Raw genomic sequence first — 15,439 nt, 5'->3', positions numbered from 1 at the left:
ACAAAGTTTAGTACTATCTGCAAGTTCAGGCATCCACTGGGGAGTCAGAGAACATATCCCTTGTAGATAAGTGGGAACTACTGAGTTTTGGGGTAAGGATATCAACCTTAGAATATTAAATATTACTGTATACCTTGAGTGGTGTGGCTCATTCAGTTGGGCATCATTCCACAAAGCAAACGGTTGTTGGTTTGATTCCTGATCAGGACACATGCCTGGGTTGTGAGTTCTGTCCCCAGTCTGTGAAAGGCAACCAGTCGATGTTTCTCCCTTACATCAAAGTTTCTCTCTCTCTCATTCTCCCTCCTTTTCCCTCTCTCTAAGAGAATAAATAAATAAAATCCTTTTAAATAATTAGAAAATAGTACTATATATGAGCCATGGCTTTGGACAGAGAAAACCCAATTCATGGAAAAACTAAAGAGGAGGAAGTAACGGCCCAGGGAGAGAAGTAGGGCCGTGTTCTTGAAAACTCACTCTGCTGACCCTCCATTTAACAGAGTTACTGGGGTGAGGTTGCAGAAAATCTTAAAAATTAGGAAATTTAATTTAAAAATTAAATTAAGAAATTAAAAAATGAATAAATATGGAGACTTAAATAAATAATAGGAATTAAAGGAATCTTTAGTCTTCAAAAAGAGTCCCAGTATTTCCTACAAAAATCAAAAGTAAATCTGTTATTGGGCAATAACCCCAGCATTGTGCTGTGTTGAAAAATGTAACAGTTATCTAAGGAATTCAACCAAAACCCTTGCTTTTATATGAATTATTTGAATAATTGAGGTGAAAGTAGAACTTCAGCCTGAATTATTCACATAATTGGCCTATTTCTAAACTTCACTTGTTTGGTAGAGACCTGTCTTCAGTATGTATTTTTAGAATGCTAAATGCTAAAACATAGATTCCTACACTACGCAGAGCAATGGGGGTGGGGGGACAGAGGAGTAGTAAATAGTTGATTGTCAGAATAAGGCTATACTTTTCTTCCTAGTGACAATAACCGACATCCACTTTTTATCACAGAATGAACTTCTATGATGCAAAAGGAAACTGCATATGGACTTCAAATAGAACCTGTAGTATTTTTTAAAGTTATAAATTCCTTTTTAAGTTTTAATTCTCTGAAGTTTGAAATGCAATAGCTCCCAGTTTAACCATTTAATTTTATTAAGTCAAGCAAATTGCCTTAAAAACGATATTATACTTTGTTTGATTTCAAGTTTTTGTCTTTGATTCTAATTTAAATTTTTAAAAAATTTTTCAATTACATTGACATACAATGTTATATTAATTTCAGGTGTACAATAGAGTGATTAGGCATTTGTGTTACTTAGGGAGTGATCACTGTAAGAAGTGTAGGACCCACCTGACACCACACACAGTTGTTACAGTATTATTGACTATATTCCCTGTGCTCTACTTTACGCCTCTGTGACTGTTTTTGTAGCTGGCACTTTGTACTTTTTAATCCCTTCACCTTTTTCACCTATTTCCCTAATGTCCTTCCCATTTGGCAACCATCAATTTGTTCTGCTTATATCCTTAAATTTATTTTGTTTGCTTGTTTATTTTGCTTTTTAGTGAAATCATATGATATTTTTCTTTGTCTGAAATATCATTTAGCATAATATCTGCTAGGTCCATCTATGTCATTGCAAGTGGCAAGATTTCATTCTTTTTAATGGCTGAGTGATATTCCATTGTATGTATGCACAACAAATGCAAAGAGAAAAGAATGATCACATTCTAGTTGCCACTAGAGTCTCTCGTTTGGAGGTAGAACTCTGGTCAGTGAACCCAAATGAAAAGTTACTTGTCAACCTTCCCTACAGCTGGGTGTGTCATGTGACTAAGTTCTGACTCATGAGTGGAAGTACAATCCTTCTTTCCTGGACTCCAGTGTTGACGAGATACCCAGATCTCCAGCAGCCACGTTGGGCCATTGGGAAACCTAAGTGTGGAAGCCTCATGCTAGGGTAGTGTAAGATTAAGATAGAAAGAATCCGAGTCCAGGATGACTGAGGAGCTACCATTTCTGCTCTGGGATGCCTCCCTCTGCTCTGCTTTTTCTCAAGGAAGCAATAACTTCTATCTTGTTTCAGACACGATTATTTTATTTCTAGCCTCTGTTACTAGCAGATGAACACAATTCCTAAATGATATACATATTAATTGAAAATATTTTGGGATTTAGGGTTAAATTTCTAGACCCGTACAATGGCTTCTCTTTCTCTCTCTCACACACACACATTTCAATTTGTAAGAAAAAACTAAGTGGTTATGTGAAGTTTTATTATTAACCTATTTTGTGTGATTGCAAAGGATGACATTTGTAATGGGAACTGTAAGAAGACAAAAACTAAAGCATTACTCAATTATTTTATGGTATGTATACATGGACTTAGAAAAGTAAAGGAAAAAAGGAAACTATAGAAATGGAATGTAGTAATAGGATATTAATAAGATTTTTTTCTTTATTTTTTAAACAGATTTAGCTAAGAAAAGGACAATTTTAATAGCAAAAGAGGGAGGAAAGATCCCTCTATAGAGCAGTCAGATGGAGTGGTAAGGATTAACCATTTTCTGTTCAGAAGCTGCCCCCAGTTTTTTTTTTTTTTTGTCTTTTAAGATCCAGCTCCTCTGTGAAGATCTCCTGGATCTCCCTTTAGGAACTAACCTCTGCTCTTTTTGCATTTATAGAAGCAGGACCAAGGTACAGTGAGTGAGATACAGTGAATAAGGCATTTGTCTTAGGCACAGAATTTTAAAGGTGACTAAAGAGCTCAATAATCAAGATAAATATTTTAATGGAATATTTTAATCACCACACTACAGCATGCAGGCAGGTCTCCTGTTTTTGTAAATAAATTTTTAATTATACTTTGCTTTAATCTTTATTACCGAACTCAAATAGTGCTTTTTATAAACATCCTCTCTCAACAGGTCCATATTCATTTTTGTATTCTTCATGCAACTACTGCTCTGTTTTAAGCATAAAGGCCTCCTAAAAATATTAAATTGGATCTATTGAAGGAATTTGCAAGAATATACTAGGGACTCTGGGGTTATGTTTTCATCATTAAATTCAACTCTAACAAAAGAATAAGAGAATGATGAATGTTTTGAAAGTACTTATGATTCAGTTCTTGGGAATATTGACTACTCTAGGACTAAAACCCTGACCAGTCTGGAGAAATAGGGGATTGTAATACTACTTTACATTCCTATAGTACTTCACCCTACATAAAGCGCTTTCTTTTAATCCTCCTCTCAGTCCTGCAAGGTCAGTATTATCATTCCTATTTATTATGGAGAAATGGAGAGGTTAAGTGACTTGCCCAAGGAGTTACAAGCAGAAAGTGGCAGAGCTGGGATTCTGTGTCAAAATCCCATTCCCTTCTTCTTTACACTAAATTTTAGGATTGACTGAGTGACACCTTAAACAGCAATATTTTACCAAGTGCACTCATTAATGATTAAAATTGTTCTGATTTTTATGTGTGCATGTATGATGACATAAATTAACTCTTCTAGCATAATGTTTTATGCTAGAGCCATAAAACAAATGTTTTATGATTAAGTGCAGAAAACTGCATATTGAAATATCAAAGAACAGGGGAAATTATGTAATACTTGAGTATGTTTCTAACTACTACTTTACCACTAATGTGTGTGAAATTCTGCAAAGTATGTAAATCATACAAGTTTGCTTCTTTATGAAAAGAAATATTTGGGAAGGTCTTTGAACTTTTCAGCTGAAAAAGGTTATTCAATGAGAAATTAAAGTACTAAAGAATTAGGAGTTAAGCTTAATGGGTTTCTTTTTCATACTTAGGGGAAAAATCTATGACTATATTTTAAAACTCCATATCGTAATTAAACTTGTTTGAGAGCCTATAACTGCTTCAAATATAGTTTCCATCAGTATATAATAAACACACAACCCAAACCCAAAATGGCTATTATTAGCCAATCTAGTAGATTTCTTATAAAAATTATTTGTTCTCCCTATTGATTGCTGCCCAGAGAATTGAACAATTTCAGTCTTCGTTTTATAAATTTATAGCTGAGTTCCAAGGAAAACCTCCTTGTTAAGAAGAACCAGAACTCACAAGAAATTCAAAGCCATTTATTTTGGTGAATTGAAACCAGTCATCAATTACTATTTATTGTATATCCACAGGGTGCCTAGGCATTAAAGTGCCAAGTGATTTATCTGCATTATTCCAAGGATTTCTAAGGGGAATCTGAAGATTTGTAGATGTCTTTTGAAGATGCAAAGTGGTGTGTGCTGCTCTAATTTGAACAGCTCCCACTTGAAATGAACCGAGTAGTATGAATTGAACAGAGCTCTAGAGGTTTCTAACCCCAGAACCGACTTTTGAGCGAAGACCCCACTGGGTGCCAAGCGACAGGCCGACTGGTGGGCAGAACAGAGCCCCACCAGGGGACTCTGGCCAGGTCAAGCCCTCCTCGGCCTGGTAGCAGGGCCGACTGCAGCAATGGCGTCCCTAACCTGCCAGCCCATCCCTGCCCTTCCCCCACCCCGCACTCCCACCCCCCACCGCCCGCGCACACTATCTCCCAGTCTCCGGGCCCCCACTGGTTCTCGCGAGATCTGGGCCACTGAGCGCTCGGGGCCTTTTCAAATCGGGATCCGTTACCGCTTCCCCGGCCGCCGCCATTGTCACGCTCGGAGCCTCTGTACGCAGGCGGCCGAGGCGGAGGCAGTGGCGGCGGGATGGCGGACGCCGACAAGTCCGAGGTGTCCGGGGCCCCTGGCGACGACAGCCCGCATCCACAGCCCGCAGAGCCGCCAGGAGAGCCGCGGCGAGAACCGCACTCGCCTGAAAACGAGAAACAGCCTCCTCCGCACAGCAGCAGCTCCAATGGCGTTAAAATGTACTGTCTTTTCCTCCGGGGACCGGGACGAGGTGGGAGGCGGGAAGTCGGCCTGGGGGGTGCTGGAGGCCGGGCTGGGCGTCGGAGGACAACGGCCTTCGGGCCTTAAGCTACGGGAGGAGCAGGTGCAGCCCGGCCGCTCCCAGGCCCAACCCGCCCACCACGGGCCGGGCGAGCTGGAGTGCAGGCCAAGGGGGGCCGGTGTCCCCTTTCCCTTTGCAGCGGGAGACCTCGGCTCACCCCCTCTTCCCTGACTTTGGCTGGAGAATCTTTGAGCAAAGCCACGGGCTGCCTGAAAACGGTCCCCCTTTAAAGGCTAGTAGTTAGTGTTCATCACTAGGGAGTATCTAGGGATGACATCATCGGGCATTTCCTCCTAACCACCTAGAACGTATTTCATAGAAATATCTCCGTATCTCCACGGCCTCATGCTGAGCTTTATAAATTCAGTTGTTTTCTAAAGTAGGTAATCATTTCTGAGCAGATATACACCAATAGGGAGTTTAATAATGTGCTGTTAGGCTGAATCCATTGTTATCCTTGACTTGGAAGAGTCACTTTAAAAAGGGAAACGTGCCTTGCTCCCTCACCCTTACCGCCCCTAGATGTTTGTCAACCCTGCAGGCTGTTATTTAGAGACAGTTTGTGATGGTAGGTTCCTAATGGTGAAGTAAGATTTTTTTTTTAATTGAAGGAAATCCACTGCTTTTAAGGCTGCAGCTATCATTAGAGCCTATAAAGAATTTAATTAACTCAAGTTCATAATAATTTAGTTATTATAAGGAAATGTTACGCCTCCCTCTGTAGTTATATGGGGGGATATGAAGTCAGGCATTTATTTGCATATGCCCAGCTCTTTAAACCTAAAGTTGAAGTATGTTGTTATTTAGTGAAAACATCGTTTTCCTTCTCTCAATTGTTTGGGTAGAACGCAGTGAACATGCACTCACACTAAAACAGACCATGGAAATGTCCTTTTCGTTTGTATGAAAGTATTTGAAATGGTGTAGTAAATCTGGACCAGTCTTTCTAAGGGTTGATTGAAGATAAGGTATCTCTGCCAGCTGGGTTGTTTATGACACTCGTGCTCTCAATTGGGTTTGAATAGGATAGGCAGTATCGTTAGGCAGAATACAGGTGAGGGTGTAAGAGACTGTTTCCTAGGAGTTTGTTGGTAGGTAGAATATGGTGCACCTCAGTAACTGCGGAACCAAAAGTGACTGAAGCACTTCCACCATGTTTATCAATATGTGGGCTTTCAGGGCTTTGGCATCATGAATATGAATGAAAACCAGTGAAATGATAAATTTAAAATGTGCTTTAAAAATATATAAACATGGGTCTGCCACCCATTTTTTCTGAACAGAAAGTATAGCCTTGAATTACGGAGAGAAGCCCTTCTACACTTGCATATGATCAGCGCAGCAATATTGCTAGAGCCAGTAAAGCTGGCATCTAAACCTCCATCAAATCTGAATGTCTCTGCCCCTTTTAAAGTTTCTTGGTGGTTTAGCTGTACAGGAGAGGAGAGGGGTGGGAATTGAGGAAAAGGAAAATGGAAGGTGAAGAAATTAAGAAATGTTACTAGTAAACTCAAATGTAGATCCTTTTCATATTGCTTATAATTCATCTCTCTCCTATCATATTTTCTAAGAAGTTGAGTGAAGAGGCCAATTTACTCTCAGGGGTTTCTTGTACTGTCTAGTCCACAAAAACATATAATGGTTCAGCATGGGTCACTTACATTGAATAACTAGGGACAGTTACCTAACAATCTTTTTTTGACCCTGTGACCCAGTGGGAGGAGTTAACAACCCAACACATAAATTTCTGTTGATTTCCATATGTTTTTAATGCTTAGAATGCATAGAGATGATAAAAATGACCAAATATTGCTTTAAAAATCTATATTGCTTAGAAGTGAACACAGTGCTGCTTGTTATCAAGATTGAAATGACTTTTGCTGAAATCAGTCCATAGTCATTGAGGATGGAAACCTCTCATCTTTGTAGGCTTTAAGGGCCTGGGATTTTAGTGGTCATGTTCACATCTTTTGACAAAAAATTAAAGGTGTTTCCTTAGGTGTAGTGTTTTTCTTTGTGCCAAATGGTATATTGGCTTTTCTTTTCTTAAGTGAATAGGAGGAAAAACAGTATTGTTATAACTCCTCATTATTCAAGTGTGATTAAGTAACACCTTGGAATATGTGGACATTAAGAGTTACATTAGTCTAGTACAAAATATTAAGCATTGGAGTAAGGTAGAAATAGAGTAGTATTTTATATCCTATTGAAGTACAGTAGTGTTTTATGTCCTGTTAGTAAAGAATGGAACTGGGCTTAATTTTGGATCTTATACTATAGCTTTATGTTTTTAAAATCCTTAAAACTATTTTTCTCATTTGATGTTAAATATTGATTTTTCAGAAATTTATGTTATAATTTGGGTAGGCATAAATCACTCTTAAGAGTAGATACCATTTTTGTGACTTAGAGTAGTCATTGTCTGTACAACAGTATGGTGATTACCAGAGGGAGAGGGGGATAGAAGAGGGTAGAGTGGAGATAAATGGCGACAGGAAGACCCTTGACTTTGGCTGGTGAACATACAATGCAATATATAGATGATGTACTACAGAATTGTACACTTGAAACCTATATAATTTTAACAACCAATGTCACCCCAGTAAATTCAATAAAAATAAGGAAATAATATCACAATCTGTATTTCAAGTACATTAAGAGAAGTGTTTGCCTAAATGAATAGTTTGGGAATTACTACATGGAATTCTGGATATAGTGCCATTTTGATATTGTATAGCATTTTTTCCTTAAGAGTTTTTACATGTGTTCTTACTGTGTCTTCCATCATGTGTTTAGGACATAGAAAGAGTTTGGAAATTGAGTAATTACAGCCTAGTTTCTTAATCAGACCGGATCTCTAGCTCTCAGTGAGCTGCCTTCCATAGACAGTCTTAATTTGCGCATTGTAGATGAGCAGTAGCCATTTTCAGTACTGCAGCTGCATGGGCAAGTAGTACTTGGCTAGCCTCGGACAGGTGAGATGGTCACTTGCAGGCTGTGCCACTTCTGATGAAGGACAGTGTTTGACAGTGCAGATGTCCCTGTCAGGGTCTGAAAAAGTGGCAAAGCAAGTTTGGCCCTAATGTCTCCTGATGTTAGTAGTTTTTCTGGCAGACATCAGCACCATCTGACTTGTTTGCTCATTCAAGAATTATTATTTGTTGAGCGCATGTTATGTGCGGTCACCATGCTAGATGCTGCTGATACCAACGCAGATAGTTTTTGTTCTTGTAGAGTTTTAGCTTGATATTTATGGCTGTGTTGTTAACTGCTCAGAAAAGTAATGTGTGAAAATGTCTATATATCATGGAATGAGCGACTAGAATAAGAGGTGTGTGGGGGGCACTGCATGATTGCTTGGCTTAGAAGATAAGTTTTTCTGCCACAGAAAATGCTAAAATTAGGAGACATTAGGGCCAAACTTGCTTTGCCACATAGATTTTATAAAATTCTGGTTGGTGTTACATTTTAAGTACTGCTTTCCTTTTCCACCCCATCTCCAGTTATAGATAATACTAATAAAAATGATATGATTCTATGAAGTACCCTATCCTAGTTTATAGGTTAAAACACAGAAAATATTGAGTATGAAAAATTAGGATACCTTATTAGTTTTCTATGTTGATCAAAACTGAAAATAGGAAAAATTGAGTCATATTGGAGTATATAATACAGGTATAGTTATAACTATGCATTTTAACTGTTTTTAAGCAACAGAGGAAAAAAGTTCTGGGAAGAAACTATTAATCTTTAAGAAATGAACTTTTTCAGGGTATCATTTTGCAAATTAGTTTTTTAAGTGTTTGTAACAAGGCCCAGGAAGTTAATTCTCCATTACAGGTGGCAGTTTTACATACTGTAGGAATAAAATCACCCATTTTCCCTCTTAAGTGCTAATAACATTTATTATGTACTATGATGGGGAAAAATTGGGTGATTGTTTGGATGCTGCAGCTGCTTAATATGGAAAAAAAGGATTGTGGAATGAGAATTTTGGTAATATGCCCAAATCTCTGCTTTGAAATAGCACTGGGTAACTTCAAAGCCAGCGGTCTGACTCTCCAGCTGCTTTGCTGAAATCTAACTTAGTGGAGGGTTTTGTGAAGTGAAGTGGTAAATATTGAATATTTAATATAGACTTCTGTTTTGTTTTTAATTCATAGGGAGAATGATGAATCAGTAAAAGAGGAGAAATCTGAATTAAAAGAAAAATCAGCAGGAAATAAGAAGGCCCATAGATTTCATCCTTATTCAAAAGACAAGAATTCGGGCAGTGGGGAAAAGAAGGGTCCGAACCGTAACAGAGTTTTCATTAGCAACATCCCGTATGACATGAAATGGCAAGCTATTAAAGATTTAATGAGAGAAAAAGGTAAACATCTTTGAAAGTCCACTGTTTGTTAATCTTCTTATATACGGGGAGGGAACTAAGCAAACTTTTTGAATACCTCTGAGCCACACAGATTCAAAAAAATTGGCTTTTGTGTATTTCTGGACACATGAATTAATCTTTTCCTCCTCTTTCACTTGACACTATTTCATTACAAGGTAGTATGGATAAATACAGATTTTTAAAAAATGTTCTTTTTGTTATTTCAGTGGGATAGTAGTGAGCCAGCATATGCATGCCACCAAGAATTTTGTTAAAGTGATTGCTTTGTTTAGTTGAAGTTTTTATAGATTTTTAAAGGACTATTGCATTAGTTAAGCAATACATTTAGCTGTTAAAGTATGACTAATAAGGTCTGATTAATTTTTTTTCCAAAAGCTGCTTTGTTACTATCTTGGTGGAGTCTGGGATCTGGCTGTGGAAGCATTTTGTTTGCATTGTCATGACTGCGATGATGCTGTCTCTGCAGTTCTGTATTAAAACTGTGCTCCTGCTGTTGCAGTTTTGTTTTCAGAATAACCGGAAAACCTTCATTTTATATGTACGGTTGGTTTTGGGGAAAAATAATTTTAATACTTGATTTTGTAAAAGTTAGTTTTGTTATCTCTTGAAAAATTGAGTTTTAACAGTCCTGCTAACTATGTACTTGGCTTTGAGGCTCATCTCTTCTAATAAATTTTTAAAAATTGCATTGGTGTATCTGTTGTAAGGTGACAACTATTTGATTGGTTTTATTCATTGACTTTATTTAGAAAGTGTGTGGCTTGCTGTGAAGCATGACTTGTAAATTTAGTTTGATGGCAAACATGATTGAAGACATTCAGGTAGGAAGTCACCTTAAAACAGCTGTTGTGTGTAGGCGACTAAAGTTATTTGAAACGTGCTAATGTTGATGTTTTTAATATGATAGGCTAAGGGAACATTTGTATGTATATGTGCATTTGTTCACCAACTATATCATGCGGGCCAAAATATGATCTGTAGTATGAATTAGGTTAATATGGTTGTTAGCTTTTTTAGAGAATGTGGATGATGTACATTTCTGAAAATTAGTTAAATTTACATAGCCATTGACAGGAGGTATGTTGGTCTGGTTTTGATTGTTGGTGAATAATAGGTGCTTTTCTGTAGAGTTGTGCACAGGTGTGCAGTAAAGCAAGATATTGGTGTTTAAATGTATTGTTTCTTGGTATCTTCCTTTTGTATGTCTTATGTAGTTGGTGAGGTTACATACGTGGAGCTCTTTAAGGATGCGGAAGGAAAATCAAGGGTAAGTGCTGTGGGCAGTAATCTGCTTGAGGTTTAAAAGTTCCTCAGCAGTTTACTTTTTGTATAATACTTGTACCAGTTTTTGGAAACTTAAGTTTCATTTTGTTTTACTTTATTATGCAAGATTTGAGGCTTTATACCAGCAAGACTGACTATACAAATCAAGCTAGCTGCCTGAAAGGGAAGGGTTTTGTAAATGCTCATAAAGGGCACTCACTTTTCTAATACTCTAAGGTAATGCTTCTTAGACAACAGAATTTAATATAGGACTTTTTTTTGTTGTGTTTTGATGTCTTTGAGGATATTTTTAAAGTCACTGAATTGATAATATTCCCTAAGAGTTCTAAGAGAGGCATATAGCTTAAACGTGTCAATTCAGAATGTATGTTTGAAATTTATACTGAAAACACTTAATTTGGGAGCCCACAGGATGACATAAGAGGCAGTGCTCTGACCAATTGGTTTGAATGACATTGATGATTAAATTGACGTAGAAGGAATTGGGTGATAGTCGATTTTGATTTTTAGCAACAAGAAACAATACACTGAAGAATACAATGGATAACTCTTAACAGTGTTTAATTTTATTAGCAAAAACCACTTGGGTGCATGAAAAATAAAAATTTTGTCATTAACATTTAGTGGCACTTTGAACAGTAACAATGACAAGTTATTATTTTTAAAATGATACTACTACAAATTTGTTTCTTTAACACAGGTGACTTTTTTTTTTAAACTTCTTAAAACTGAATGCTATTAAACTGTGTGCAGCCAGTTTCCCCAGAGAACTTTGTTAAAAGTGAGATTAATTTTTTCTATTTTGATTTTAATAAAATTTAAAGTATACATTAAAAACTATTTGTGCGCAATGCAGCTTTTGAAAATACTTGTAACTATCTAAGGACAATGTGAAGAGAGGTGCCGTGGAGGCTTCAGTTACTCCTTTGAATTACTTTTGATTGAATTTGTACCATGACATTACATTAGTTTTAAGAAAGAGTCATCTAAATTGTGCTTCAAGCTTGTTATACTAGATCCTACTCTCTTAAATAGACATGTTTAAAGATACACAGAAAATTTGTGGTCACTTGCCTTTTATGTTCTGGAGGTATAAAGACAATAAAAATGACTGTATTAATTGATTGCTTTTAATGACTTAAATGTCTTACTCTACCTTTAACTTCATCTACTGATACAACATTTTTTTCTTTTGCATATATTGACAAATCTACCTGGATATAGGGTTGTGGGTAAGAATTTTTTTTAAGTACCTTAAGTGAAATTTAAACTTCTGATTGTAAAAAAATAATCTTAGTACATAAAAATCCCCCCTCCCATTTTTTTCCCCAATTAAGTGTGGTCGAATTTAAAGATGAAGAATTTGTAAAGAAAGCGCTAGAAACCATGAACAAATATGATCTTAGTGGAAGACCCCTGAATATTAAAGAGGTAAGATTTCTTGTATTTGGAATAATTTAAATATTTGAATATAAGGATATGTTTTCTCTGGATTTTCATCTTTGGTACTGTATTTATCTGACTACAACATTTTTTTTTAGCATAAATGCTTTTTAAAACATTTATATTGATGGTAGTTTTGCTTCCTTGTACATAATTTTCTATCTGCTCTTAAACAGTTATCATATATATTTGATTTGCTCCAAATTATTTTACGCAGACGTACATGATTTAAAGACATTTCAGGACCCAGCAATTTAAAGATGACACACTTTTGGTGCTGACTTTATTTAGTGTATACATACTCAGTTTTTAGGTTGTGTTGTTTAACTTGAGAAGTATACTAGATATTTTTGTAGTTAATAATCAAAGTTTGCTTAATAGTGTAAATACCTTATGGATTTGAATAAAATTCATGTTCACTTTCAATAAAGTTAACCTGAAATTGTACCAGATTAAAATTTAAGAAAAGCTATGTTTATTAGCAAAATTTATAACTAGAAGCTTGGAAACCCTAAAATGGAGATGTTCCCATTGTATGGAATTGTTGCAGTAAAAATATTTTGATAGAAGATTGATCAGAAGATACATTAAAAAACTGTTGATAGGTGTAATTGAACTTATAAATAATTTGCTTGAATAGCAATCATCTTCCTTTAGTTGATATTGTTAATCTTATCTGAATAGTTTGATCACAAATCAGTTATATATACATCCTTGCTAAAGTCTGTATTAAAAAAGGATAGAGGCTGTAACTTTGGGAACCTGAAGAGCCTCCACTAGCACGGATGTTAGTCACTGGTAATAGAGCAGTACTGTCAGTGACAGTTTAACTCAGTATATATAGTCGTGATTTGATTCCCAGCTCTACAATTTTCTAGCTGTGTGAGTAGGCATTTACTTATTCTCTAGCCCTTAGTAATGATAATGGTACTACAGGTAATACTCACCTAATAGGTTTTTTATGGGGATTAAATGAGGTACATGGTAAAGAACTCAGTCTGTGGCCTATGAGAATCTGTATGACCCAGGGCAAATTACATAACTTATTTCCTTTTTTGTTTAATCACTAAAATGGGAATAGTGATAGTGTTATAAGGAGTCAAAGAGTTAAAATATATAAAACATTTAATAAATGTTAGCTATTTGTTATAACTGTGATATATATTTAGCATAGTGTGCAAAATATTATAATTACATAATAAATGTTAGCTGTAATAATAAGCTGTAATGTTAGCTGTAATAACAAGGGCTACATTCCGGGACCCCTGGTGGATGCCTGAAACCAAGGAGAGTACTGAACTCTAAATATACTATGCTTTTCCCTATACATATATACCTTTTCACTTAAAGGAAGCACTGTTCAGCTTCTCTTTGGCATATTTGAATTGCCAGCATCAGTACTCTTGCACATTGGCACCATTAAGTAAAGTAAGGGCTACTTGAACACAAGACCTGTGATACCATGACAGCTGACCTGATAACCAAGATGTCTACCAAGTGACTAAAGGGTGGTAGTGTACAGTGCGGACGACACTGGACAAAGGGATGATTCATGTCCTAGGCAGGACGGTGTGATGAAATCATCACACTACCCAGGTGGGCACACAATTTAAAACTTATGAATTGTTTATTTCTGGAATTCTTCACTTAATATTTTCAGATGTTGATTAGCCATGGGTAACTGAAGCCAGGGAAGTGAAACCGTGGATAAGCAGGAACTGCTCTAGCTTCAAATGAAAGGCCATGCTACCAACATATACAAGTATCTCAAGTCCCTTTATTTATGTTAGCTTCTCAATTCCTCTACTCCTGTTTGACCCTGAGGGTTGTTTGTTTGCTTGCTTGTTTGTTTATTTTTCTGACTGGGAAGTGGAGAATTTGTAGAGAAAATTTAGACCCTTATGGTCTGTGCAAGCCTTTTATTGGGTTGGTCAAAAGGTCTATATGCTTTTTTTCCTTAAAATAAAAGACACGAGGGAGAGAACCAAGATGGCGGCATAGGTAGACACACTGCGCCTCCTCGCACAACCAGAACTAACAGAAAATCCAACGGCAAGGAAGTCTGACACCAAGGAAATAAAAAATAAACATTCATCCAGACCGGTAAGAGGGGTGGAGACGGGCACCAGGGCGGAGAGGACTCGCGTTGCCGTGGCGCGACCAAGACTGGCGGAGTGTGGGACCAACAGGGCAGGTAGTCTGACCACTGGCAGACCCCGTAGCCCCACGTTCTCGGAGATAAACTGAGAAGGCCGGACTCAGAGTGGCGGAGAGAGGGGGAGGAAGACCAGTGGGTAGCACCCCGCGGCCCCACATTCGCACACAGATAAAACGGACAAACGGCGGGGAGCAAAGCAGACAGCTTAACCCAGGGCTCCAGCATGGGGGAAATAAAGCCTCAAACCTCTGATTGAAAGAGCCCGTGGGGGTTGGGGCGGCAGCAGGAGAGACTCCCAGTCTCACAGGAGAGGTCCTTGGAGAGACCCACAGGGGCCAAGGGCGTGCACAAGCCCACCCACTCGGGAACCAGCACCAGAGGGGCCCAGTTTGATTGTGGGTAGCGGAGTGAAAGACTGAAATCTGGTGGAGAGGGGAGCCAGCGCCATTGCTCCCTCTCAGCCCCTCCCTCACGTACAGTGTCACAGCGCAGTGACCGGCATTACCCCGCCCTGGGGAACATCTAAGGCTCTGCCCCTTAAAGTAACAGACGCACCGAGACAAAAAAAAAAAGAAAAGGCCCAAATGATGGAACACTTCAAAGCTCCAGAAAAAATACAACTAAGCGAGGAAGAGATAGCCAGCCTATAGGATGCACAGTTCAAAACACTGGTTATCAAGATGCTCACAGCATTGGTTGAATCTGTTCGAAAACCAGATGAAAAAATGAAGCCTATGCTAAGAGAAACAAAGGAAAATGTACAGGGAACCAATAGTGATGCGAAGGAAACTGGGACTCAAATCAACGGTGTGGACCAGAAGGAAGAAAGAAACATCCAACCAGAAAAGAATGAAGAAACAAGAATTCGGAAAAATGAGGAGAGGCTTAGGAACCTCCAGGACATCTTGAAACGTTCCAACATCCGAATTATAGGGGTGCCAGAAGGAGAAGAGGAAGAACAAAAAATTGAAAACTTATTTGAACAAATAACGAAGGAGAACTTCCCTAATCTGGCAAAGGAAATAGACTTCCGGGAAGTCCAGGAAGCTCAGAGAGTCCCAAAGAAGCTGGACCCAAGGAGGAACACACCAAGGCACATCATAATTACATTAGCCAAGATGAAACAGAAGGAGAGAATCTTAGAAGCAGCAAGTGAAAAGGAGACAGTTACCTACA

At 37.8% G+C, this 15,439-nt stretch overlaps 1 protein-coding gene across 2 annotated transcripts in view; it reads left to right on the top strand.

Moving 5' to 3' along the window:
• The first annotated feature begins 4,639 nt into the window (after nucleotides 1-4,639).
• Nucleotides 4,640-15,439, top strand: part of MYEF2 (myelin expression factor 2) — a 32,188-nt gene continuing 21,388 nt past the window's right edge. For both annotated transcript variants that reach the window (XM_024567509.4, XM_024567507.4), the window contains exons 1-5: nucleotides 4,640-4,902; nucleotides 9,149-9,357; nucleotides 10,593-10,645; nucleotides 11,887-11,894; nucleotides 12,000-12,093. In XM_024567509.4, the coding sequence (XP_024423277.1) occupies nucleotides 4,742-4,902; nucleotides 9,149-9,357; nucleotides 10,593-10,645; nucleotides 11,887-11,894; nucleotides 12,000-12,093 (525 nt within the window). In that variant the 5' untranslated portion in view covers nucleotides 4,640-4,741. The remainder of the gene's footprint in view (nucleotides 4,903-9,148; nucleotides 9,358-10,592; nucleotides 10,646-11,886; nucleotides 11,895-11,999; nucleotides 12,094-15,439) is intronic.

Source organism: Desmodus rotundus, chromosome 7 (genome assembly GCF_022682495.2).
Source record: "Desmodus rotundus isolate HL8 chromosome 7, HLdesRot8A.1, whole genome shotgun sequence".
Classification (NCBI taxonomy): Eukaryota; Metazoa; Chordata; class Mammalia; order Chiroptera; family Phyllostomidae; genus Desmodus; species Desmodus rotundus.
The sequence above is the reverse complement of the archived record's forward strand: the minus strand, read 5'-3'. Positions and strand labels throughout refer to the sequence as shown.